The sequence below is a fragment of the Electrona antarctica genome, assembly GCF_951216825.1.
Source record: "Electrona antarctica genome assembly, chromosome: 20".
In the NCBI taxonomy this organism is placed as follows: Eukaryota; Metazoa; Chordata; class Actinopteri; order Myctophiformes; family Myctophidae; genus Electrona; species Electrona antarctica.
The window spans coordinates 16,982,209-17,009,789 of NC_136801.1; the positions used below are offsets into that span (position 1 = coordinate 16,982,209).

At 47.9% G+C, this 27,581-nt stretch overlaps 1 protein-coding gene across 3 annotated transcripts in view; it reads right to left on the reverse strand.

Annotated features, from left to right (window-relative positions):
- Positions 1–27,581, reverse strand: part of LOC306913479 (neuropilin-1a-like) — an 83,830-nt gene that overhangs the window by 2,465 nt on the left and 53,784 nt on the right. For 2 of the 3 annotated variants that reach the window (XM_079490155.1, XM_079490156.1), the window contains exons 8-17: positions 23,969–24,124; positions 20,624–20,768; positions 12,038–12,369; positions 10,099–10,243; positions 7,675–7,791; positions 6,491–6,544; positions 3,418–3,561; positions 1,876–2,156; positions 1,345–1,441; positions 673–726 (exon numbers count right to left, since the gene is read on the reverse strand). In XM_079490155.1, the coding sequence (XP_079346281.1) occupies positions 673–726; positions 1,345–1,441; positions 1,876–2,156; positions 3,418–3,561; positions 6,491–6,544; positions 7,675–7,791; positions 10,099–10,243; positions 12,038–12,369; positions 20,624–20,768; positions 23,969–24,124 (1,525 nt within the window). The remainder of the gene's footprint in view (positions 1–672; positions 727–1,344; positions 1,442–1,875; positions 2,157–3,417; positions 3,562–6,490; positions 6,545–7,674; positions 7,792–10,098; positions 10,244–12,037; positions 12,370–20,623; positions 20,769–23,968; positions 24,125–27,581) is intronic. The other variant, XM_079490157.1, reaches the window with a different exon arrangement.

Below are 27,581 nucleotides of genomic sequence, written 5' to 3' on the forward strand. Positions count from 1 at the left end.
TGGATTAAGAACGTCTACAACTATATGTATGCATGTAACATCATATGGGAATAAATGTCAGATCGTTGCTGTCGGGCAGAAACCTCCTATCTCCATATTTTAACTGTTTGTTTTTTCGTAAATTAATGCCTTACTTGATCATACTACAGCGTCCCACAAAATAATCAAAAGTAGCAGATCTACAAGCTCGAAATGCATCACTTTGCGAGGCATTGGCAATGGCAATACAGCTGGAAGCGTACAGCAGTATTGTACACTAATGTAAAAAAACAACTGATTAATCTATCCATATAATAATAATCATGAATTGCATTTCTATAGCGCTTTTCCAAGTGCTCAAAGCGCTTTACAATGGTTCATTCATTCATACATTGGGAGGTGAAGCGGCGAACAGTCGACACCAGCGTACCACATTCACACACCAATGGTGGCAAGCTCACACCGACCAACTCATTGGAGGCAATGTAGGGTTCAGTGTCTTGCCCAAGGACACTTCGACATGTGGACAGGAGGAGCCGGGATTCGAACCGCCGACCCAGGGATCATTGGACGACCTGCTCTACCTCCTGAGCCACAGCCGCCTACTATGACGTGATAGTGGGCCCATGGGTGTATAATGTTTTAGTATTAGATATATTACTATGTGATTGTTTATCGGACAAGACGACTTACATATTTCATTGAAGCGGTCCTCTGGCAGCATGGGCTCTGTAGGGACATCAGGATCTGAAGAGGAAAAATGTGCTGTTAAATCACATACATCTCGTCTTTCTGCCGTATGTTTTTTTCCACTGATTTATTGAATACTTTATTAACAGTTTGCAAAAAGGATGCAAAGTGGCACAGCTATTATACAATAATTCTAAAAGGATATTACAATTAAAATTGGCTTATGGGAGGACGACACATACAGAGATCTTCATATATGGGCATAAAATGGACAAAGCTGACAGATACAGAGATCTCCATATATGGGCATGTCAGTCAGATTGGCAGTGCGACGCACAAACTCTAGATGTGAGGGCCACGTTTTCGGCCGTATTTGGCCGGCCCGAATCTCTAGTACATGAAATGTACTAGAGAGTACATGAAATGTACTAGAGAAGCAGAAAAAGCAGAAAAGGCATATTTACATTAAAACTGTGGGGGGTGATTTATTTTGGCAAGCTAGAAGACCTGTCTAGGTTCAGATGCAGACAGACCACCTTTTATGGCGGGTTTGAAGGAGGGTAGGGAGTTTTCGGTTTCGGCATTCCACATTTTGGTGGCATAACAGTAGAATGATTTCATTCACGTTTGTGGTGGAAATAAGATCAGTGTGTCAGTTTGAGGTGTTGGCCGTACCTTTACAGTCAACCATGCTGAGTCCTTCCAGGATCTTGATGTCGTCCACGGCGATGTCTCCCCAGCTCTTCCTCTCCACCAGGCCCTCTATCACCACCTTAGACCATGACAGAATAGAAAGAGACCGCTGTTAACACATGGCGGTGGCAGTAACAATAATAAGAGAATAAGAGAATGAAAACGTTTACTTTTGGTACTTCAAGTACATTTTGAAACCAATACTTTTGTACTTTTACTCAAGTATACATTTGCAATGCTGGCCATTTACTTGTAACAGAGTATTTCTACATTGCAGTATTGATACTTTTACTTAAGTAAGAAATCACACCCGTGTAAAATGAGGGTCGCTCTTATCATACATCATCTCATTCCGGCCAATCACAATTTTTGCGTCCTCACTTTTGTCTTCAATGTGTCATAGGAAACAAAGGAAGCAAAACAATGTTTGTGTTTTACACAAACCCTCAAAGAGGGACATAGGAGGCCCCTCAAAAAAACAACGCGAGTACATTTTTCCACCACTGTACACACCTGGTATCGTTTGCTAGAGTGCGGCACGAGGACGCGGCCCTCGCGCCAGCGGTTGCCCTGGTGACCGCTGACGGTCCACAGCAGTATGTCGGCGGGGCCGTCGACCGCCGTGTGCTTCCGCTGCTTGATGTGCAGCGTGCCGATGCGCGGCCCGAACATGTGGTACCAGAAGGACACGCACAGGTTGGCGTCCGGCGAGCTCACCACGGGGCTGACCAGCCGCGCCACCTCCGTCTCCGGGGGGCCCGTCGCCAGCATGTAGATGAAGTTCCCTGGGCCGCCTGAGGGAGTGAAGAGGACAGTGGTATTAATAATAGTTAGTTATTATTATTAATCCATTGAAACCACGAAAGCATGTGTGTCGTTTTAGATTTGAACCACTTTAACTATTATACTTATACAGATATACGAGCTGTTATAGATCTGCTATCTTTGACAAATTGTGAAAATGTGTGCAAATCTTTGAAAAAAATAAAATAATAATAATATATATATATATATATTGTTTTTTAAAGGGTAAGACCACTTTTTTAGAGGTTTGGGTTGTTTTCTTACCTTATTATGGTCAAACTAGTCCAGTCCAGGAGTTATTTCGCTCCATAGTGCAGTTTTACAGAAAATAGCGTTATAAAAATACCAGCCCATTGACTTACATTGTACACTGAAACAGCTCTCAAAATCACTCTTTTAGTTCGTAAACAAACACAAACAAAGTTGTTTCAGACAATATAGAGCAACACCAAAACTCATGTGGTTTTATTTTTTCATAAAAATGTTAACTTCCTGTTGATTTGTCCATTTTTATTCAGAAGAAAACCCGGACTGGATCCATGGATCCGGATCCAGATCTTCATATAGTAAAATCAACAGGAAGTTACCATTTTTATGAAGAAATAAAACCACATGAGTTTTGGTGTTGCTCTATATTGTCTGAAACAACTTTGTTTGTGTTTGTTTACGAACTAAAAGAGTGATTTTGAGAGCTGTTTCAGTGTACAATGTAAGTCAATGGGCTGGTATTTTTATAACGCTATTTTCTGTAAAACTGCACTATGGAGCGAAATAACTCCTGGACTGGACTAGTTTGACCATAATAAGGTAAGAAAACAACCCAAACCTCTAAAAAAGTGGTCTTACCCTTTAAGCTTCTGGGGTCCTGGAACACAATATTTTGAGATGGGGGTCGGCGGTGAAATACGTATAATTTTGGGGGTCCTTGACATGAAAGGTTTTTTGCGCACCACTGATATAGCAACAGAAAACGGTTAGGATTCAGAAGACATTTGTGGAATCGGCTTCAGTTCAGGTCTCAATATGGGTTAATAAGCATATCGCTTATTAACCCATTAATAAGCAGAAACCTCCTATCTTCATATTTTAACTTTTTGTGTTTTGTCGTATACATTAACGCCCTACTTGATCATACAACAGCGATATCTTTTTACTTAACCAACGCTAACCCTAGCATATATTCTGGGCTTGTCATCATGGGCGAACATTCTGCATTCTTACATGAAACTAATTCCTATCCGACCCGCTCACCTGTGTGGTCCATGTTAGGTCCGGTGTTGAGGGTCGGGGTCCCACTTGACTGGATCTGCCACCTGGAGCCAGTGTCCTCTGACGTCCAGCTGCAGTAGGACGGGTCGCTGGCCCAGCCAAAGTCACAGGCGAACCACAGGAAGTCTGCAAAGGGAGTCAACGGTTACTAAAGTTCAGGGTCAGAGAACTTCAAACGGGATTTGAGTGAACACTGCCACCATCATCATCATCATTTCCATCATCGCTGTCCTCGCCATCACAAACTAAAAGCTATTGAAACGCGTACGGAAATGAGAACGTGGCCTGGCCATATTTGGCAGGAATATCATAACAAATCATAACAAGGACCCTTAGGGCATGTCATGGCATAACTGCAGGCTAGGTTCCAGGCAGGACTTCAGGCCTGTAACGGGCTGCCAGCACTAGAGGGCAGCAAAGAGCTGTGTAACTGAAGGCAAAGCAGAGGCCACAGCTTGAGGGGAAGACAATACAAACAGTCCACTTCAGAAGGAGAGATGGATGGAGAGATGGGGGGGAGGGAGGGAGAGAGAGAGAGAGAGGGGAAGATGAGAGAAGGAAAAGAGGTGCAGCGCTTGTCAGACGGAAAGAAAAAAAAAGGGCAGCTGACAGCTAAGACCTCATGCAGACCATATATCCCAGCTCCAGTTAATGATGATCTCCTTTAATAAACATGACGTGGCTTATGAAAGAGGGTGTAATATAGAATGACGTTAAGAGGAGGCATACTGGCTGGAGAGAGAGAGAGAGAGAGAGAAATGGGGGTCTGGACAGCGTGTCCACCCGGTTGAGTATGAAGCATTCACGGCAACCCGCAGAGAACTGGGCATTTTAATGAGAGCCCACGGTTGCAGTTGACGGCCTCCTATTCCACCAAAAACACAATCCCCTGTGTGTGACAGACACATGCGGCGCTGAGGAAGAGGCTCAGGAGGGAGAGACAGAGAGAAGAAGGAAAACAGCTTTGGACGACGACGGAGAGTCCCGGTTTTCAAAATGGACAAAGGGAGACTTTCAAGGAGCACCGAGAGAGAGAGAGAGAGAGAGATAGAGAGAGAGAGAGAGAGAGAGAGAGAGAGAGAGAGAGAGAGAGAGAGAGAGAGAGGGAGAGGGAGAGGGAGAGAGAGAGAGAGAGAGAGAGAGAGAGAGAGAGAGAGAGAGAGAGAGAGAGAGAGAGGGAGGGAGAGGGAGAGGGAGAGAGAGAGAGGAGAGGGATGTTCAGGGTTCCGCCTCCGGTCTGCGAGTGTTTGGAGATGCAGTGAGGCAGACCTCCATAGCATAGGACATAATGAGCCAATAGTGCTTTTAATAATGGGAGCGTAGCAGCTTCTGCGGGGAAGTGAGCCTATTTGCCCATTAAACACAAATAATTCCCATGTGTAGCCACGTTGCAGACGTCGGCTGCCCCCCTATGCACGCGCTTGCACGCACACACACACACACACACACACACACTTTCCACTCTTGCGAGAATTGGGGTGAAGCGAATGACATGCTCCGGGTAAGATGAGCCTCCTCATGACTCACTGAGCTATTTGATGTAAAATGGAGCAGGCTGGTCTTTTATGCCAATATCCCAATGGAAATTACATCCATCCAGCCAGCCAGCCAGCCACACACATGCACGCACACACACACACACACACACTCACACATGTGCACGCACACACACACACACACACACATGTGCACGCACACACACACACACACACACATGTGCGCGCACACACACACACACACACACATGTGCACACACACATGTGCACACACACACACACACACACACACACACACACACACACACACACACACACACACACACACACACACACACACACACACACACACACACACACACACACACACACACACACACACACACCTGCACCAGTGGCTTGTCATTGGGGGCCAGCAGGCTGCAGAAAGAGGGGAGGGGGCTGGGTGGGTGCAGACTGTGGCCCATTAACCAAGGTCAGACTGGGGCACTGGCTCTCAGCTGGCCTCTGCATCATCAGCATCAGTGTGTGTGTGTGTGTGTGTGTGTGTGTGTGTGTGTGTGTGTGTGTGTGTGCGTGTGCGTGTGCACGCGCGCCCTTTGCGTGTGCGAGTGTGTCAGTGTTTAACACAGGGTTTTGTTTTGCATGCGTTTGTGTCACTGTGTGTACCATAATGTGTAGCTCATTTCTTTTGGATGTCCTCATGTGCTCTACCCTACTGTGTGTGTGTGTGTGTGTGTATATGTGTGTGTGTGTGTGTGTGTGTGTGTGCGTGTGTGTGCGCGTGCGTGCATGCGTGCGTGTGTGTGCGCGTGCGTGCGTGCGTGCGTGCGTGTGTGTGTGTGTGTGTGTGTGGGTGTGCATGCGTGCCCAGTGATTAGTGATTATGCTGAAAAGGCAGCAGCAGAGCCCCAGTGCTAATCATCAGCTAGTCCTCCATCAGACAACCTCGCTCACCCCCATCATCAGCCGTAATAACACACACGCACACGCACACGCACACACACACACACACACGCACACACACACACACACACACACACACACACACACACACACACACACACACACACACACACGCACACGCACACGCACACGCACACGCACACACACACACACAGATGATGCAGAGAGCGCCCGCAGCCCCGCGTTCATTAACCCAGGATTCAACCTGCAGCGTTGTAACACCGGAAGTGTCACTTTGACCAGTTTTCCGTGACATGTTTCAGATTGCACTCCACAACGATCTGATCAAACCACTACCACGCTGGAGAATGATATCGTTGTTGTCGGGCAGAAACCTCTCATCTCCATATCCTAAACGTTTTTGTGGTTTTTTTTCTTCATAAACGAATGCTCTATTTGATCACACCACAGCGACACGCATCAAAAGTAGCAGATCCACATGCTCGGAACGTATTTTTTAATTTGAAGAAAAGTAACAGCTTTGGACTCTGTGGGGTTTCCACCCGACAGAGTCGATACACGGAGGGGATGTGGGGTGACGGGAGGAAATGAACAGCGTCTATCTACTGTAGACAAACATGCGCGATGCTCACCTGGAACGCTGTCCATCTCAGCAGTAGTGGTCTCTGGAGTCGTGGTGGTCCCACCTGCATCCAATGCAACACATTAGCAGAGTTAGCCTGCAGCCTCGCATTCGTACACACACATTCTAACGAAGCACGTGCACTGGCGCGTGGCTAGGTAGCCATGCCAACTGAGCAATAGCCACAAACGCTATCGCCCCTTCTGTGGTCTCGACAGACCGACCCAGACAGACCCCTTGCACCCCCCCCCCCCCCCCCAGACAGAATGAGAGACGGTACCCATGCTCTTCATTGGAGACTGCAGGTTAGTGGGACGGGGGACAAGGGACAGGGGGTTGTCTCAGTATAGAGGTGCAGGAAAGTGGTGCAGGCTCAGTGGGTTTCTGGGTTAGTGGGGAATGAGGCCAGGCTTGGAAGAGAGAGAGGAGGAGGAGGAGGAGGAGAGGATACAGATGAGAGGAAGAGGAGGGGAGGGACAGAGCTGGCTGTTCTAGTACTGCAGGGGGAAGGGCTGCAGTTTAGAAGTAGGTGAGACGGGAGGGGGCTGTACGATATGTGTGTAAGCACGTGAGAGTGTGTGTGTGTATGTGTGTGTATGTGCGTGCATGCATGCAACATGTGCGCGTGCATGTGGTGTGTGTATTCTACTTGTGTGATTATACTTATGAGAGCCAAATATCCCCACCTGTGTCGTAGATTTTGAGAAATAAACGGTGTGAAGACAATTCTTCTGGTCCTCACAATGGGGATTGGTTGTTTAATGTCAGATTTACAATTACGTAAAGATTCAGGTTGGGGTTGAAGGTTAGGATCAGACATTTAGAGGTCAGATAGTAGAGGTCATAGCGCTGGAATTATGTGTGCTTTATACTTCCTCGTGAGGTTGGTAGATTCAGATTGTCTATTGTCTAGTTGTCAGTGCATGACAACAACTACAAGTCAGGATTTAGGCTAATGGTTAAAAAATTGAAAGAAATTGTGAAGATGGCACTCCTAAAATTGCGGTCCTATAATGTGTTCAAGTGTGCACACGTTCGTGCTCCGGAGCACGCGTGCGTGTCTGCGTGGGCATACAGGACGCAGGTGGCAGATTAATTCGAGCAGAGAGGAGCAGATCAAGTGGGGGAGGGGTGGGGAAGGGATGGGAAGGGCGGGTCGAGGAGGTTGCAGTCTCATGAGGGCGATGTTAGCACCTGTCAGGTCGAAGCCATCACCTGTGCCGCTGTGGCAGCTGGCCTGGTCGTCGTCGCACTCGTCCGACGGAGGGGTGCTGCCACTGGGCGCCGCCGTGGTCGGAGGCAGGGTGGGAGCTAGAGAGAGAGAGAGAAAGAGAAAGAGAGAGTGAGTTTAAAGATGTCCAGATGCCCCAACATCATCGTTCACTGGGGGCAACTGCAGTAGCCCCCCACGCACGCACGCACGCGCGCACACACACACACACACACACACACACACACACACACACACACACACACACACACACACACACACACACACACACACACACACACACACACACACACACACACACACACACACACACACACACACACACACACACACACAACCGAAAATACTGCATGTAGTTCCCTCCCACTGGCACAAAACCGTCTTCGATCTTGGGGGAACTATTAGCGGTTTTTGCTTTTATCAAGCTGCCGAGGTTTATGGTGTATATAAATAGGGAGGGAGGGAGAAGAGAGAGAGAGAGAGAGAGAGAGAGAGAGAGAGAGAGAGAGAGATTTGGATTGGCTAGAGACAGGGCCTCTTGGCTGCTATGGTAGCCTATCATTATGGCCCGGCGAGCTCTTTGGATGTGGGCACGGCCCCAGATCCACTCCACGCTCCGCTGCCACACGGCCAGCCGGCCTGTGGTTTGTGTGCGAGCGTGTGTGTGTGTGTGTGCGTGTGCGCGTGTGTGTGTGTGTGTGTGTGTGTGTATCCGTAAGTGCACATGTTTAGGCTGACAGAGTAAAGCACACAGGCTTCCCCAGTACAGAATGAGGCTAAAAGTTAGAGAGGGAGGGAGGTATAGGGAGTATACAGTTTGTGTGTGTGTGTGTGTGTGTGTGTGTGTGTGTGTGTGTGTGTGTGTGTGTGTGTGTGTGTGTGTGTGTGTGTGTGTGTGTGTGTGTGTGTGTGCACGTGCTTTCGTGCGTGCGTATGTGTTGTATAAGGGCAATCGGTCTCTCTCTCTCTCTCTCTCACATTCACTCTCTCTCTCTGTCCAGGATGATGTATGAGGCAGATCAGCCCCTGTCAGATTCGGGGCGGGGGAGGTCAAGGCTGGGGTCAGGGGAGCTCGGCACAGAAATGAGGATTTAGCCCTTTCACTGGGCCTTGGCACGCACACACACGCACACACAGCATTTGTGTGTGCGTGTGCGTGTGTGTGTGCCACACATGCCACACACACCACAAACACTGTGCAACAGTAATCACTGTGCAAAAACATGTGGTTAGAGAGGCGAACACACACAGTCACGCACATAAACAGGTGTTAGAAGACAGCTACTTTGCGTGTGTGCACGCACGTGTGTGTATGTGTGTTGCTTGGCATTAACAGTGAAAACAAGCATTATCATGGGGTTAAAGCTCCCAGTGGGAGCCTGTAGCTTACACACTATACACACACACTACTGACTGACTCCCTGAAATCCAATATGTAAATCCACTTAGAACCTCGGCTGCTACAGCACTGACAGACAGAGAGAGAGAGAGAGAGAGAGAGAGAGAGAGAGAGAGAGAGAGAGAGGCGCCTATATAGAGACCAGTGGGCAGATGAAAAAGGATTGCTGGGCACAGTACACAGCTTTATACGTGTGCAGACTTAAACAAAAGTGGAGGGAGACACACTGTGAAATCTGAAATGGAACCGTAAGGGTCCGCGTAAAAACAAAATAAGACCCAAATGAACCCATAAGGATTTAGCTGCCCAGTCAGGCGATGAAGCGCAATGGGGAGCGTTGGGGGCGTGGGGGGGGTTGTTTGTGGCGTTCAGTCCTGGTGATAATCCTAGTGCGCCAGGTGGGCTCTCATCTGATCCCGTACATGAGAGGGGAGGGGGGGGGACTGCTTTGATGCAAGCCCTGGGACAAGACCACTGTCCCTCTTTTGAAGGGATGAGGAGCACGAACTGGACAGCTGTTGGGGGGGCTGGCGGGCCGAGCGAGCCAGCGGGAGGGGCAGGGGTGGGGTCAGGTTCTCACTAAGATCTTTTTAACACCGCCCCAGCGGACCGGGAGCCTAAGCCCCACCGGCGCACACACACACATGCTACTTCAGAGATGTGTCATCACCTCCGGGCTGATGGACGCCACGCCTGTGTGAGCATACTGTACACTACAGTATACTGCATACCACATTAAGTACACAGTACAATCATCAGTGTTCATTGAACTCTGGCCCATTTTCCACCCAACAAACTTTTAGGGTTATGAACCAATTAATTTCCAGAGTTAACACTAAAACTATGTAGGGTCAAAAGAACGGAACCGGTTCAAGCCCGGTGGAAAAGGTACCTCGAGAGTACACCCACAGAGTTACATATGGACAAATCATCACTGGAGATTTTACTGGTATGTGTGTATTGTAGCAGTTGGGAGGCCAGGCCTTACCTGGCATTTCGCAGCCCAGGAGCTCGAGTCGCAGACCCATCCCAGTGGGTGTGGCCCTCTCTGGGTAGATTCTGAGGAAACGGGTCAGCATGGGCTCCAGCGTGCGCAGCTCGGGAGTGTCGTAGTTCATGTTCCCCTCGAATGTCTGAGAGGATGGAAGGGTGGATGAAAGAGAGACAGAGAGAGAGAGAGAGAGAGAGAGAGAGAGAGAGGGTGAGGTAGCGCAAATCACTGATAACGTCATCGCTGCTGCGCTTGATACGACCACTTGAGAGATGCAAGGCGTGGCTAGGCGAGGCAAGACGGCTCATTTCTGGCCTTCTGAAAGACCAGCAAAAAAGTTGAAAGCGAGGAGGGGGTTGAAGAACACATTGAGGGGATGTTAGGACAGATGAGGAGTGGGATCTCTGTCTTCCAGCTGACATCTGAAGTGCGGCTGCGACACACTCGCGACACGGCGTAACCGCAGCTCCCTTCCTACTCGGCCTCAGATCTCTCGCCCGAGACACGAGGAAGCAATGAAAGCAAAAGTGCGGGAAACGGATGGGAGGTAGGGGCTGGGGGGGGAGGGGGGCGTAGTGGGTACACAAGACTGATAGAAGTTGATTAATGGATGTTATCACGCGAAAGAGAGCGCTCTGTGCCTTTGATGCTGGGAGTCCTTCAAGGGGGGTGTGGCTAAGTGGGACAGGGTGGGGGAAGGGGGGGGTGGTATGGATCCTCCCAGCATCCTTTCATAAATCATAAACCATCACGCCATATGGATCAGATTTATACCCTGTCAGGGACGCTGGAAATTGGAGTCGTTTCTGCACTTCCGTCCTGGTTGGTGTTTGCAGGCGTGTGTTTGGTATGCGTCATGCATGCATACGGTGGTGTGGCTGTACTAGAGCTCTTCGATCTATGCACACACATGTGTCACACCGATGACACCATTAGACGCATCCATGGCCGCCACTTGTATTAGTGCCGGTGCCACATTGTCTTCTCTTGTCTTCTTCACTTTTGTCCCAACAGCAATAGGCTCTTAAACTCCATGGCCAGCCGCTATAGGCTCATGAACTGGACTACTATAGTTTTTTTGTGATTCATGGGTCTATGTGTGCACCTGCCTGTGCAGCTAGGCTTATGAACTGGACTACTAGTTTTAGTTGCAGGTGGGCTATGTGCAATAACAAAGGATTATTATCCCCAGTGTTTTAACTAATGCCTATCAGAGCTATGGGATACCTGGATTACCAGGGATTAATAAAGTATCTATCTTCTCTTCTGCTCTCCTCTCTCTCATCTCCTTGCAGTATCCAGTGAACGGGCTGAACAGCATGTGGTGTGGAATACAAAAAAGAAAAATCACGAGAGAGAGAGAGAGAGAGAGAGAGAGAGAGAGGGAGGGAGGGAGAGAGAGAGAGAGACAGACAGACAGACAGACAGACAGACAGACAGACAGACAGACAGACAGACAGACAGACAGACAGACAGACAGACAGACAGACAGACAGACAGACAGACAGACAGACAGACAGAGAGAGAGAGAGAGAGAGAGAAGGAAGCAGGAAAGGACTTTGACAGACATCTCCAGATGCTTATCCTAATGTGATTTAAAGTACCGGTGAGATTGACTCGACCGCGGCAACCGCTGAATGACTCACGACAGCAGAGCGAGGCGCTCGGGTGAAAATTGACTAAAATGCCTCATAATCTCTATTGATGTCGCTATGACTCTGAAAACTTTTCATTTCTTTTTTCGCTAGTGTGTCGAGATGATTTCCCAGTATGCCTGCAATCAATACAAGTAATACAAGTTTTTTTTCTTTTTCTGACCTACAGTACACATGCAGTATACCTTCCACAACACGTTGGCTACCATTTGTTTGCCAACAAAAACAACACAGAAACCGCGTTCAAAACGAACAACCGTCTCTCTGCAGCACGGGCTCACCTTTGGCTTGTGGCCGTTGGCGTCCGGCACCATCTTCCAGTCGGAGCCGTTGTTGCTGTAGCCGAGGCGGAACTTCTTCATGAACACCTTGTTCTCGCGGTGCTTGCCGCCCTGGATGATCAGGCCCCGCACCAGCTTCTCCTCGCCCAGGTCCACCTGCAGCCACTCGTTGGTGAAGGGCTGTGGCTGGGGCAGCAGCGTCCAGCCCGTGCGGCTGGTCAGCAGCCGGGCGTTCTCCGGCACCCAGTTGCGGTCTGTGTGCGACGAGGCCGTGAGCTGCGCGTCCGTGATCAGACCCGACACCATGCCCATCATGCCCGAGCACGGGTACTCTGGAGGGAGAGAGAGGGAGAGAGAGAGATGGTTAGCTTTTTTTTTTAAAGAAATTGTTTTGGCTTTTTTTGCCTTTATTGATAGGAGACAGTAGGTAGACAGGAAAGGGGGAGAGAGAATGGGGGAAGACATAAAGGTCGTCGGGATCGGGACTCGAACCTGCGACACACTGTGACGCTGGACTACCAGTCAGGTGCCTGGACCGCTGAGCCACGGCCCACTGTCGGCCCAGGCCGATGGTTAGCTTTTTCATAAAGACTAATGGAAGCCGGCAGGGACAAGATACAAGAAAGGAAAGAAAAAGCTTGATCCACATCCACTGACTTGGTGTCGAACACGATTTTCCAAGTACTAAAATCCGGTGTATGAATGTGTAAGGAGAGAGCGAGCGAGAGAGAGAGAAAGAGGTAATGCAAGTCAAGTGAGGAAGACAAGTCCATCACAACGCTCTGTGATGTATCTGTGATCCCTCTCTGTCTTTCTGTCTGTCTGTCTCTCTCTCTTTCCCTAGAAGCCATGCATACTAATTCCTGCGCCTGGAGCGCTTGTCTCTAGGCAGCCAATTAAAGGCCTGCTCTCAGCTGGAGCTTCCACCTCCTGCGTTCCGAGAGCGCTTTTCGCCTTTTTCATCTGCTCCTCGCCTCGCCTCTCCCCTCCCTACAAACACACATGCACGCACGCACGCACGCACGCACGCACGCACGCACGCACGCACGCACGCACGCATGCACGCACGCACGCACGCACGCACTCACTTCTCGTTTGTCATCGTCAAGCACTGCACTTACCTTGACTCTGCAACTTCTATTCTCCATGGGACAGAGCCTTCCCACCTCTCCGTTTACGGTTGCATCCAAAACTCCTTCTATTCCACCCTATTTCCCTCCACCTCCCACACCAACAATGTTTTCAGAACTTGACTTTTCTTCTGGAAATTTTCCACCTCCGTTTTCACCTCCACCTCCGCTCACTTCACACTTGTGTGAAGTGAGCGGTGCCTTTTACCATGACGATGATATATGAGGATGAGAACGTCATCATACATCAAGTGAGCGGTGCCTTTTACCATGCCGATGATGTATGAGGATGAGCCAATGAAATCATCAGCGCCACAGAGCCAGTCATGCCATGTGCATATTGTCCAGAACCGTCGATCAGACCGATATGTCCATATATGGGCATAAATGGACATCCAGCTGTCCAGAACCATGCACCGATCCAACCAATGAATATACAGGCCATGGGCATATGACATCAGGGATCTCCATATATGGGCACAAAAGGGACACAGACAGACGGGGACAATGGTTTTATCCAAAGCGCTTTACATAGATTATGCATTATTCACCCATTCACAAACACATTCATACATCATTGGTGGAGGAAACCATGCAAGGCACCAACCAACCTGCACATCGGGAGCAGTTAGGGGTTCAGAGTCTTGCTCAAGGACACTTCGACACTAGCTCTGGGGGAGCCGGGATCGAACAGGGAACCTCACCACTCTACCCCTGAGCCACTGCCGAGTGTAGAGGTTCGGGCCTCTGCGTGTGAAACCAAACAGGACAAAAACCACCAGGATTACGAGACAACGTGAGTACAGCCAAACTCAATAGCACGGCACGCACCTGGGGAGACACGAGAACGAGAGGCAAGAAGGAGGAGAACAAGGCTTCATTCAGATGAGTGATGTGAAACAGAAGAACCAGGAGACATCAACGGTCCTATATGTTGCTCTCCAAGGACTGGGGGAGTCCAAATCAGAGCTGGATAGGAACAAGCGCTGGCGGTATGGAACACTTTCTGCTGTTTGGGGTGTTTCTTTCCCTTTGCTTCTCTCTCTCTCTCTAGTCCTCTGCCAAGATTGTGTGTGTGTGTGTGTGCGCGCGTATGTGTGATCAGAGGGAGCTAGCCCCCTGGCTGAGTGAAGCTTGCACACTGTGCTGTACGCCGGCTGCCTTTGAAGTTAGAGGGATGTGAAAGAGGTGTGTGTGTGTGTGTGTGTGTGTGTGTGTGTGTGTGCGTGCGTGCGTGCGTGCGTGCGTGTGTGCGTGCGTGTGATCCAGATGAAGCAAGGTCATCTGGAGCTGTTAATTGATTTCAGCTGTGATCAGAGAAGGGTAGGGATGGCATGCGATGACACACAACAAACGTGCATGTTGCATGCGTGTGTTTTTGCGTTGCGATGATGATACACGATGGACACGAGGTACCACATCTAGGGCATTGGGTGGAGGTTCGGTGGTCAGTCTTAAACATATGCACTCCAATGCACACGCGACCATGTTTACAAACAGGGCGGTGGGGGGGGGGGATATTAATGAGTACTGTAGCTATGTATATCTGGAGGGGCCGCGCGACACACGTGTCCCAGAACCACACTGACTTAGTAGCAGATACGTTTTGGGGGCCGGCCTCTCCAACCGTATCCTCTTGATGTCTGAATTATGGTCTCGACATATAAAAACGAAGGCCACAAGACCATGGAGGTTTCTAAAAACAGAAACACTCCCAATAGCTCCTCAGGATCACTGGTGCGAGTCGCATCTCAAGTGCTATTTTTTTGTATTTATTGTAGAACAATGTTTCAACTCCATCGGGCAGAGATGTCTTTTGAATATGTGCTTTTAGGGCTGACAAGACAAGTTCCACTGTGGCAGTCAAGGGTCAGACTCGCAGTTCTCCGTCTCGCTGCCTCTCCGCCCCCTCTCTTCCTCTGCTAATCTCCCCTGTCCCCCATTCTTTCACTATCCCCCTTAACCTCTTCCTCGTCCTCAGGAGAAGTCAGGGCGGAGCCCCTGCTTTCCAAAGAGTGAGCTTCAAAGAATGAATTCAGGCTCAGGTCAACATTACAAATTAGCATAGGGCTGTCGACAGATGTTGCAGAGGAACCCGGGATCAAATTCAAGACGCTGAGGCAGACCGAGTCGGAGAGACTTAGTATTTCTACAGTAAGTTAGAAGTTAATTGCATGATATCACGGAACATCGGGTAACATCATACACACAGGTCAGTGGTCAATGCAGTGCTCTGACAAACCAACAGAAGACAGGCCCATAGCATTATGGTGAGATAAGATGCTCCATGAAAGTGATGACCTTAAGGTCACCATGCATGTTTGTCTAACTAGCTGACACCAACGTTGTCAGATTTACCACCACACACATGCGTAAGGGGAGTAAGACATCCCCATATGTGGAGAATAACAAGGTTAGAAGGTTATGTTAAGTTTGCACACGACACATACCCTAGATAGTCAGGTCAAAGGGAGGGATAAGAATTATTCAAGATATAATTCAAGGTATCATACAAGGCAGTGCAAACTTTGCTGGGGAACTCCTGGAACCCCCTTAACCCTTAGAAGATGAAAGACGCCAATTGGCGTCTTCATCAGAATTCCGTAAATGATCAATGACGCCAATTGGCGTCTTCACAGTTTTTGATGAATCTAAACATATTAATATGCTCCGAAGCGCTGTTTAAATTCCTGAGCTTATATTCCAACTACATTACCCAGAAAACCCGTGTCACGTGACACACGTGTACGTGTTGCCATTGGAAGCTGGTCCCACCCCCTGTAAACAGTGGGGGCAGAGGGAGTCTTCATAGTTTTCATTGTTTTGCCTGTTTGCCGTCTCGCCCGAGCGATTTTCTAGCAGAAAAAGTTGAAAGCAGTACTATTTATTTGAGCGAGTTTTGTGGTAGTAGTATTGATCCATACGCGTCCCAGTCGCCTTCTCCAGGCGGAGTAGCCCTGGTCCAGTGCTTACAGCGAGACTCGCTGCTCCCTCCCTCCTTTTTTCATTGTCTCCCCATCGTCGTCCGATGAGCTATACCGGGAAACCATTGAAGAAGACGATCAACCCGGAATGTTTTGAGGTAATCTTATTGTAGAAAATGCCCTTCTATAGTGATCAGAAATCATAAGATGATCGCTACAAATAGATGCTTGGATAATTACTACTACTAGTCAGATCATGACGCCAGAATGACTCACCACGATGGCCCCCAGCCATTAGCCAGCACCGAAGGTGCTGGCTAATGGTGTTGGTCGGTGCATTGGTGCTGGCTAAGGGCTGGAGGGGGGGGTTGGTGTCGATCGGTTGGTTGATACTCTATGGTTGGTTGGTGCAGTACAAATGTATCGTAGCAGGCATGCACGCATGGCAGTACAAGTATTTTATATTGTAGCGTGCCTTATAGGCGATCTGATCTTTAGAGTAATGTTCGCTCCTTTTATTTACTGTCTACAAAGACGGAGAACAAACATGCATCGTTTACTGAAGCAACGCGTGGTTATGATGACGTTGCTACAAGGATCGGAGGGGGGACGGGGAGTGAAGCTAACAGTAGCGTATTATATAAGATCTGTATGACGTTTCATTGACGTCTGAGCTTGCATGATAATTGCATTCATTGTATATTGTATACAATCATGATTGTACATTGTTTAGTGTGTCTCCGTGTGATGATGATGATGACGATGATGTCAGATAGCCTACGTCCCCCCCCCCCCAACTGGCTATTGGCCGGGCTGACTACAGCTAAATGTTTATTTTTATATATTTAGAACTGGCATCGGAGGAGGAGGATGATGATGATGATGATGATGATGAAGACGAAGAGTCAAGACTGCGATGGAGTTCTCCGACACTGAACCGGATGCATTCATTCATTTCAGTTGTTGTTTTTTTTTAAATTTAGCCTACACACACACACACCGTCAAGAACAACTGGAATGCAGTGGTTTGGGGACACTGGGGAGTTTGGGGACAACTGTTTTGTATGTAGGCCTATTTATTTTCTGTAATATTTATTATAATTGTATTATGTTAGTAGTCATAAAAAATAAAAGACAAGCTTTTACAATGAGTTAGACCTGTCATGGCTATTTTGTTCACTAGTCTGAGGTTTATGGTTTGACTAAGCGAGTTTCAACTGTGATTTACTCTGTAACGGTAGATGGTAAGAACCCAATTTTTTTGTTATAATACAGTATACATTCAAGTCTATATTTTGATACATATCATGGGCACAAAGTCATATCAAAACAATGTCCTTGGATGAGTTTTTTATCAAAACTGTTTCTTCACAACAGGTTTTTGAGATACATGCATGAATAGACACGGTACTGGTAAGACTATGTAAACATGGTATATATCAAAATGTGCGTTAGAATGTCTAATTTTACCCCAAAAAAGAATTGAGTTTATATGATGTTCCATTTCAGAGCTAGGGGGACTTTTAGCTGGATAGGTCAGATTGATCATGACTGACCATGCTATTTATAGATGGCAAAATATCTACAGTGGTACATGTGAGAAACTTTTTATTTTATTTTAATTGAACTAGACAACTCACCCTTTAAAATGAGATATTGCATGGCTATGTACGCCCAGCAGAAAAAAAGTTATTTAGAAAATAAAACTTCAACCGGTCATAACTTTTTTTGTTGTCCTAGAAACACTACCCAGTGTAAATGCAGGCTCTTTTAAATGGCTTCCAACACCACAACTAAACATTCTATCAACTCAGTTCATTTTTTTCCTGGAAGCAGACAAGCCAAGCTTTCTCTGAAGGTCTTTCGTTGTCACACATTCACAACAGAGAATTTTCAATAAATCATTCAAAAACGCCATTCTGCCATAGAGAAGTCTAAAAACTATATAGAAATCCATGAAACTCTCAAAGAGTTAAGGACCCCTGGGGGTCCCCGTATGTCTGCTATAGGCTACAGACACATTTGGTTATTTGTTCACATTAAGTTATGTTATTTGGATACACATACTATTTGCTATCCCATAAATGCTAAGAATGTTTTATTTATTTTTTGGTAGATAACATGTTGTTTAGACAGATGTTCGATGTTTACCAGTTACTCTGATCCTGCAGTCGCTATGGATAAGAGAAGAGCATCTTGCTAAATGCCTGTGCTTTCATTTGGTATCCTGTAATAGTTCCATCTGCTGACTCAATACGCTCAGCCACCGAATTCCATTACCAAATCAAAGTTTTCCATAATTCAATAGCACTTCCAAAACCCCTCTTACCATTGACCAGAGAGGGTAAAAAAACACATGCTGTAGATCACTAGACTAAAGATCATTCATGGAAAACCCTCAATAAGGGAAAAAAACTGAAATGGAGTTCTGTAGTTCCATTGGGAACTGCAAAATGTCGCAATATTGCTCGCTCATGGGTGGAATAATGTAAAGTGTCTTGAGACACCTAACGCTGCATTCACATGGGATCAGGTAAGCGGTAGACGGCAAACGGCACCACCTGCTGGACGGCACGGAACGGTTAAAACATTGATGCCGTCTGCCGTGTTGTCCTGTTCCGTTTACCGTCCTGCTCCCGTCAAACTTCCGGTTTGCCGTCTGCCTGATCCCATGTGAATGCAGCGTAAAGGACAGCTATTGGTTCACAATGTCTATAAAACGGACACCGCTCAGAGAGCAATTACGTCTCCCTGTCAGGAGAGGGAGACAACGGATAGAACACATATGGATAGGGTTAACGTATAGACCCATTATAGACTCAGATGGTGTACATACAGTACAGCGTCTGCAGCCTGCAGCTGGCAGTGTGCATGGCAGCCACAGGGCGCATGACGTCACCGCGGAGGCCCCTGTGGTGGTGGTGGTGTCGCTGTGATGTGCTCGCTGCGCTCAGCGCTGCACGGTGGTTCTGGTCGCATGCCCAGAACACACGCCCCAGATGTAACCCCCGCGCGAGTACACACGCACACGCGGGCATGCACACACACACGCTACAAAAATACACACAGCACCATAAAATAGCGTATGCAGACTGCAGAGGCATACACTGATTTTTAGACCCACATGTGCACATGGTGCACTCACACATGCACACACACACACACACACACACACACACACACACACAAATAGACAACCGCACACAAACAGTCACTAAAAGAACACCAATAAATGTTCGATCCACATGCTCATAAAAAAACACAGGCAGATGTGCTGCTGACAAACATGTGTGCGCAAAGTACACATGAAAGTGAGTCGCGGTTTCGCAACGCGCACATGCGCACGGGAGCCCCTCTCATTAGAGTAATTAATGTTAAGTTGACAAAGGAGTCACTTGGTTAACGATATGAACTCACAGCCACAGATCTCTGTAGTGGGCAGGAGGGAGACAGACAGTAGAATGGTTAGTATGGACCACCAACCAGCAGCACACACGCAGAGAGAGAGAGAGAGAGAGAGAGAGAGAGAGGCTGCCAATTGTCCCAAAAGTGACTGCAAAACCCTGAAAGATTGCTGCTATTTGTTTCAAAAAGCTTGCCAAAATATTCATATAGCCTAAAATATAACTTTCTAACAGCAGATGAACATTAGTGGTTTTGTAAGCCAGTCTTTTCCAGGCTGCAGTGTGACGTAGCTCTGTTTACACAATGCCGTACCCCCTTTCAACTTCCCCCATTTTGTTCCTTAGATTGTTTTAGAATGATTTTGCTGTTTGCTTTGGCAATGTAAACACGTTTTCTCATGTCGATAAAGCTCCTTTACATTGAATTGAGAGAGAGAGAGAGAGAGAGAGAGAGAGAGAGAGAGAGAGAGAGAGAGAGAGAGAGAGAGAGAGAGAGAGAGAGAGAGAGAGAGAGAGAGAGAGAGAGAGAGCGAGAGAGAGCGAGAGAGACAGAGAGAGGTACAGGGAGCGGGTGACAGGTAGAGAGAGGAGCAGAAAGAGGAAGAGCCTATAAGCGGGGCACACTGCCCTGCCCCCAGCGTGGCCGGCAGCTGCTGGCTCCATCCATATTAAATGAGGTACATCTAAACATCGGGTAACATAAATACATAATTTCCCCCTTCATGCGCTGGTCCTCCATAATGCAACGCCTCACTCCAGGCTTTGGGGAGCGCAGCTCATAAACAGATAGCATCATCTCGCACTGTGGGGGGGGGAGACAAGTGTTTGTTCTACCTGGTATTTGGGGAGGGGGTAAAATAGCAGCCTTGTGCAACAACGGAGGGTTACATAACAGATAATCTCTCTAGACAGATTCCGCCACCAGCGTAATCCGTCAGCACCACGACTTTAACCACTTTCGCAGAAAATAGCAGATCAACGAGTTCACAACGTTTCCTCACAATAACAGAAAACAGGAAAGACTAGTATAGAGCCCTGAGGGACTCCGCTAAACCATATAAGTGGATAAGTGGTGGAATGTAAAAAAAAAAAAATAATTCAACAGGGTCTCTCCAGTGTGGTACTGACCTGATATCTTACACCCGTACACCTCGAAGCGCAACGCAATGCCGGTCTCCCAGGCGACGGGGCGGACGCGCAGGAAGCGCGTCAGCGTGGGCTTGGGCAGCATCGTCCTGGCGATGTCCGTCGGGTTGGTGTTGCCGTGGAAAACCTGTGAATAAGACAACAGACACACAAATAGATCAACGACTGAAGAGAGTTTAACTGGTTCAGACCGTACTAGCGCATTTTCAATGATATCAAACGAGAGAAGAATATTCTGAATTGTTTTCTTTTTCTTTTTTTTTAAGTTGGCTTCCAAGGCCACCATACTCTTCGCTCTTCGTTCAACCACGGTCCCGATCACTTCCCTGTTTACCGCTGCAGAAAGAATCCCTCGTATCTCCTAATCTAGGGAGCTCTCCGTGGTTTTGATCAGATGGATATACTAAGCTCTTCATTTCTGATTTCTGACCTGCCTCTCGTTCAAAATATGAACGTGAGGAATCATCGAGCGATTTTTATCGAAACGAGAGCAAGGTAAGCAAGCAAAAATATGTCTCCGGTTTTCTTCCGGAACGGAAGGGGGGGGGCTTTACAGAGTAAAAGTGGCCATATCTTCCCGACACCCCGAGCTTCTATTTTGAAGGAATCCCGGCGCTGATTTTGTGTTAATCATTGAACGGCGGAACGCAGGAACATTTCCCCAGAAACAGGAATGTCATTGCGGGGGAGGATTCACACGTATCACGTCATGAGTCATACAGTATACTATACTAACAGAGGTCTTTTGATATATATCAATTGGTGCAACTCCCCTCTCCCCCTGCCTCTCTCTCTCGCTCTGTAATTAGCAGGCAACAGTGCAACACTATCTCTCTCTCTCTGTTTCTGGCACAACAGCGCCACTTTTGCCCCTACTCGTACTCTAAACATAGTCACATAGGTTAGGACATAGTCACATAGGTTAGGACGGACATTGCTGTTCCTTGGAGTGGTTGCACCACTCAAAAAGACACCTCCTTTCTCACACACCTGATATTGTTCTGACCTAATCTCAATGCAATCTGCAGCACGGCTCATTTCGCTGCATAAACAGACAAGGACCCCAGCCAGGCAGTGAAACCTGAGGCAACATATGTAAAGTTGACAGGGCCAGATTGGTGGGAGATGCCCTCCCCTTCCAAGGTTTCACTGCAGTGTCCTGTGCTTAAAAAGGTCAGAGATGTCACCGGCCACCGGAGGTTAGTTGACAACTTTACTAGTGTCACACGAGGAGGCAGGCCACCCCGGAGCACAACTCCCTGCACTCCATCAGTTGCACACTGGTGGTAATTGAGTGACGCCAGCGTCGATGGGACTTTGCTGAGCGGCTACACGGCACGCAGGAATCCACTGATGTTTACTTCCAGAGAGGCAGAGCGAGAGAGGTGGAGGGCGAGAGAGAGAGAGAGAGAGAGAGAGAGAGAGAGAGAGAGAGAGAGAGAATGGTGTGAAAGAGAGAAGCTGGAGAGCAAGAGAGAGGTGACCATAAAGAGAGGAAGGGAAACCTTCCATAGGGGAGAAAAAGAATGAAGCTGCGAGCGAGATAGTGAGCATGTTGTGTGAGTGAGCGAGTGTGGCTAACATTACTCTAGGGCCCCAGCTAATCTGGGCTGGGGCCGGGCGCTAAAACGCCAACAGGGCTGAGCCATTAGTCCGTGCCGCCTGTCTGCCTGCCTACCTCTCTGTGGCCCAGTCCCTGGGCAATACCTGTCACCCGCCGCCACTAAGGGACACGCAGCCAAGTCATCCACTCTCTTAAATGTCACGCTGCCGCTCCTCTCCACTCGCCAACTATTAAATGGCTTTTTTCCAGGGCCGCTCTATGGGCCTCTGAACTGCAGACTCAGCATTTAGCAAATGGGCCCACTCCTCACAAAAGCACTTTAGAGACCGGAGAAGGAAAAAAAAAGCACAGGCCAGGCCTTACCATGGTACCTTTAAGCAGCCACTTCAGAGAGGGGACTGTGTGCTTTGGGGAGGCCATACAAGAATGGGAGCCCGGGGGGTTTGCGTACACACAGCAGCGCAAACAAGCCTGTTTGGATGCTCTCTTGGTATAAAGAAGGTGTTTTTCTTTTGTTGTACAACTCCGCCTCTCATGCTCAAATACGTCAGCGCGCTATTTACATGTCACGCACACATTGAGGAAGGTCAAACACACAACCTTCTTGACCCTTTTGGACACCCACAGCGGAAGGAAAAAGGTCCATTGGGGGCGTTTTATCTCCAGGGTAACGCAGATGTACAAAACCTGCCCTGTTTGACCGCTCCGTCGACTGTCAAAGCTAGTCACGCTCTGGCCGAGAATATACCTCCCCTCCCTCATTCCTTCTTTCTCCTCTCCCAGGTCCCGCCTCGCCCCAGCTGCTCAAACACCGCCCGGCTCTCCGGTTTCCTTTACCTCTACCCCTCCCAACACACGTTCAACACGTATTTATCAGGCATTTTCTTTATCCTCCTTTACTTTCAAGGTGTAAGCCCATGGCTGCCTTGCACAAAGCGGACGTCGCATTCCTGACAAAGTCCCGCCGGCAGCTACTGTAGGCTCACATTAGCGCTGATCTCAGGCGCTGTAAATACCATCCACTCGTTCGGAACTCGGGAGGTAAATTACCATACCAAACAAAGTGCATAATTGCACGCTGCGAGGCAGAGGCCCGAGTGCACACACAACAGGGTATTTCCCCCTTTTTTGTTGCGCTCAGAGGGAACATGAGGGAGCAGACCACAATTCAACTCAGCTGTCTTGTTGTGCCGAGGCAGGATATTGTGAGTACAGTACATATAGGGGTGGTTTGTGTGATATAGTCATTGCGCAACCCAGAAAAATAACATCAAAGACTTGGTTTTGTACCGCCTCCGCAATGTTTTTTTATTTAAGGACAAAAACAGAATTAGACTCTGGGAAAGGCTTCTGATTCAGCAATCATGTAAAAACACTATCACACTTTGATAAAAAGTCTCGGGGCACCACTGTAAATAACCTTTTTCATTACATAGTTACTTCAAAGCACCTTAAATGTATGTCATATTACAGTAGACTATGAAAATATGAAAATGTTTCCGTCTAAGATACACTAAGTCACGAGGAAAACTTGAGAGAATATCCATTATCCATTAGGATAGATTGAAAATAACTTTATACTTGCGAAGGAACGCAAGTATACAGTGCAATTATAGAGGGGCTAGGTGGTTAAACTGAAGTGATATCGATAAATTAGCAAATATCAGCAAAGTATTCTGCGGCACCCGTGGACGCGGCACCCCCTTTGAGAAACCCTGCGGTCTAGTTGGGGAGTATGGGATGAAGGAGGCTCAGGGTCTTACCTTCTGTTTGGAGCCCTCCTTCAAGGTGATCCAGTCCTCTCCATTTGAGCTGACGTCCACTTTGTAGGACTTGACGAAGTACGTCCTGTGGGTCTCCTGGGAGACGGCGCCCTGGGTCCCGATGGCCGAGACAAAACGCAGGAACCCCAGATCCACCTAACGATGGGAGACAGACAGACAGACAGACGGATGAGCAAAACCTGATAGAACAACACAGTACGACCTGAGAGAAAGACACATCGCAGAAGTTATTGCGACGTAACGTGAATAATAAGAACATGCTACAGTGATGTAAATAGGTTTTCAATGTGGTATTTTAGATGGGTCCCAGGGACATTTTACGAGTCCTACTTGTCTTCAACAACATTAGAGTACAGTATAGCCTACTGAGTACAGTATTGTACTCATTGTACGCAATCATGTCACCCCCGGAGGGTGACATGATTGAGTCTAATTGAGTCTAAGTCTAAGGATGCAGGATGCAGGCTATTTGCATCACCATGCATACTTCTATAGCTGAAATATGCACTGCACTGCCTGGTCAATGACACGAATAATGACGCAGAAGAGAGGGTGTTCAACATGAGAAACTCTATTAATAATAATAAAGCACTGACACGTCCAGGAGAGTAAGAAATATGGCTCCGCCACTGGCATCACCTCTGGACATATAGGCTCATCAGCCACCGCATAGAATTTAATAAACAGAGCTATGAAAACCATATTCACATTAATGAAAGCGACACTGGATGACAACTTAATTTCCTGCGATGGGAGACAAGGGCTTATTGGATAAAAGTGAGCGTCGAACAGAACGCGGCCCTGCAATCGCATTATCGGAATCGACCGAGAGAGAGTGAGGAGAGAGCGAGAGGGAAGAAGGTGCAGATTGAATATCAAACATTGTGCATTTCAAATATGCAGTGATCTATAAAGTAATCATGAACTGCGGTGCATTACTGGTGGACTATTAGATTTTCATGAGCGCACTGCCAGCGAGGAACACGGCCAAGAAGTGGTTGGCCAGGCAGAAGGGTTTATGTAACTGCATATGTGTGTGCGACTGTGTGTGTGTGTGTATTCAGCATGCATAGGTATAGTGTGTTCTGCACGTGCACGCACACACAGTGGATTGAATGAGATACTGAGCAGAGGTGCAGGCCAGGGTTTAGAGATCACATTATCACAACACTGTTTAGCTTCAGGTCAGTAGAGCTGTCAAAGATCGCACACGCATGCGCGCACACACACACACACACACACACACACACACACACACACACACACACACACACACACACACACACACACACACACACACACACACACACACACACACAGTCTCACACACACAGTCACACACACAGTCACACCCACAGTCTCACACACACAGTCACACACACAGTCACACCCACAGACACTTCCATGCATGCTATTCTTCAAAGTCAGATCAAAGTCAGATCAGTCTTCAAACTGGCCCTTGGCTTGATCCTTATAGCTGCCAGTGGCCCTCTGTGATTCTCTGTATGTTTGGGACACATGGCCCACGGCTTTGAGAAGCATTCAACTCACTATACAGTACCTTTAGTTTGCCCCAGAGCCATAGAGTAAGACAGAGTTACGACATTGAGGCGGCAGAAAACTGAGCGCTCGAGTGCTGTTCATGCAGTCTGGATCGTAAATATCAGCAATTTTAGGCATGTGTGCAACATGACAACTGAACTGTTTCAAAGTATTGTACAGACAACTAAAGTCGCTGTAATGTTTATGTTGTAGTATTACTAAAAAACTATCTAAAATAAAGGAATTTCATTTCATTTCATATTTATTTATTTCATTTCAGTTATGGTTTTACATGATTATATTTATTTTACTTTGTAGGCCTAGTTATTTTTTACATATTCCATACCAGAAAAGAAAAGGAGCAGGAAGAAGATAAATCTTCTTCCTGCTTTAAGATCATTTTAAGATCAATTTAAGATCATTAAAGCTGGGCTGTTGCCTGAGTGCAGTGCATTCTGCCAACTTCCGGTCCAGGAGATTGTCACTCTTCGCCTAGCACTTCGCCAATAGAAGTCTATGTAGAAGAGCGGCCATTGGGCCCAGGCGGTGGCGTAACCGTCTGGGCACCCGACTGGTAATCCAGTCGCAGTGTGCCGCGGGTTCGACTCCCGAGCCCGACACGGCCTTTACTGCATGTCTTCCCCCATCTCTCTCCCGTTTCCTGTCAGCCTACTGTCTGTCCCTTCAAAAACCAATAAAAGGCGTAAGCCGCAAAAAATATCTTTAAAAAAAAAAAAAGAAGAGCGGCCATTGGACTATAGCCCCATGAAGTAAACAGAGTTGTCGTAACTCTGTCTTACTCTATGGCTCTGGTTTGCCCACCACACACACACACACACGCACGCAGTTAGGGAAAAGAAGAAACACGTTCCTCTGTGAAGTCTGAAGAGCTCTGTTTAACCATGTCACATCCATCTATAACCCATAAGAGTAGAGGGGCTTCTGTGTTTAACCTCATATCAATTCTATAACTATAACCCATGATAGAGAGAGACAGAGAGAGAGTGTGTGTGTGTGTGTGTGTGTGTGTGTGGGGGGGGTGGGTGGGGGGGGCATCATTGGGTGATGATGAGGAATCAGAAGGAGTCTCTAAAGACCTCCTCAGCTCTAGCATGTGGAAGCAGCGCGGTTGGGGTTTAGCGGACGTTGGCTCTTTCTCCGACAGGCCGCGCTGACGGTAATGGGGAGTAATGGTGTTGCGTGCAGATGCCGCAGAACTTCGGGTTCGAGTGGTGGGGGCTGTGGGGTGGGGGGGGTTGCTGCTGCAGGAAGCAGAGGCGTTTGTGGGAACCAGTTTCAGATCAAGACGAGAGACACGGGAGCTTTGAAGTCTGTCTGAGATGGGCTCAGCCTCTGATGGATGGTGACCGGGGTCTTAGGGAGATTACCATGTCCATGCCAAGGAGAGGTTGTGCGTGCATGTGTGTCTGTGTGTGCGCGCGCACATGTTTGTGAACATTGATGTGTGTGTGTGTGTGTGTGTGTGTGTGTGTGTGCATGTGTGTGAACATTGATGTGTGTGTGTGTGTGTGTGTGTGTGTGTGTGTGTGTGTGTGTGTGTGTGTGTGTGTGTGTGTGTGTGTGTGTGTGTGTGTCTGTGTGTGTGCACGCGCACATGTGGGTGAACATTGATGTGTGTGTGTGTGTGTACGAGATGAAAAGCATGGAAAATGTATGTGTGATTGTGTCTGCATATGAATGTGTAGGAGTGCATATTCATGAATTCTGTGCGTGCCTTGGTTTGTTAGAACGCACACACACACACGCACACCAGTTTGCGCGTGCACGTGTGTGGCCAAGTATGCGTGTGTACGTGTGTGTACGTACATGTGACATTTTGGCGATCAAAGCCAGGAGTCAGATCGTCTTCCAAGCACGGTCTCGCTGCCTGGGGCCTTGTATGCTAAAGCCATACGGCCCCGTGGAGCCTGCCAGAGCTCTGCCTTGCCAACCCAATATACTGTGCTTAATGACTCCGGACCAACAGCTGCCTACCACAATGAATGAATGCATTGGCAATGCGCTGGTCACTGCCTCTCCTCGGATTCCC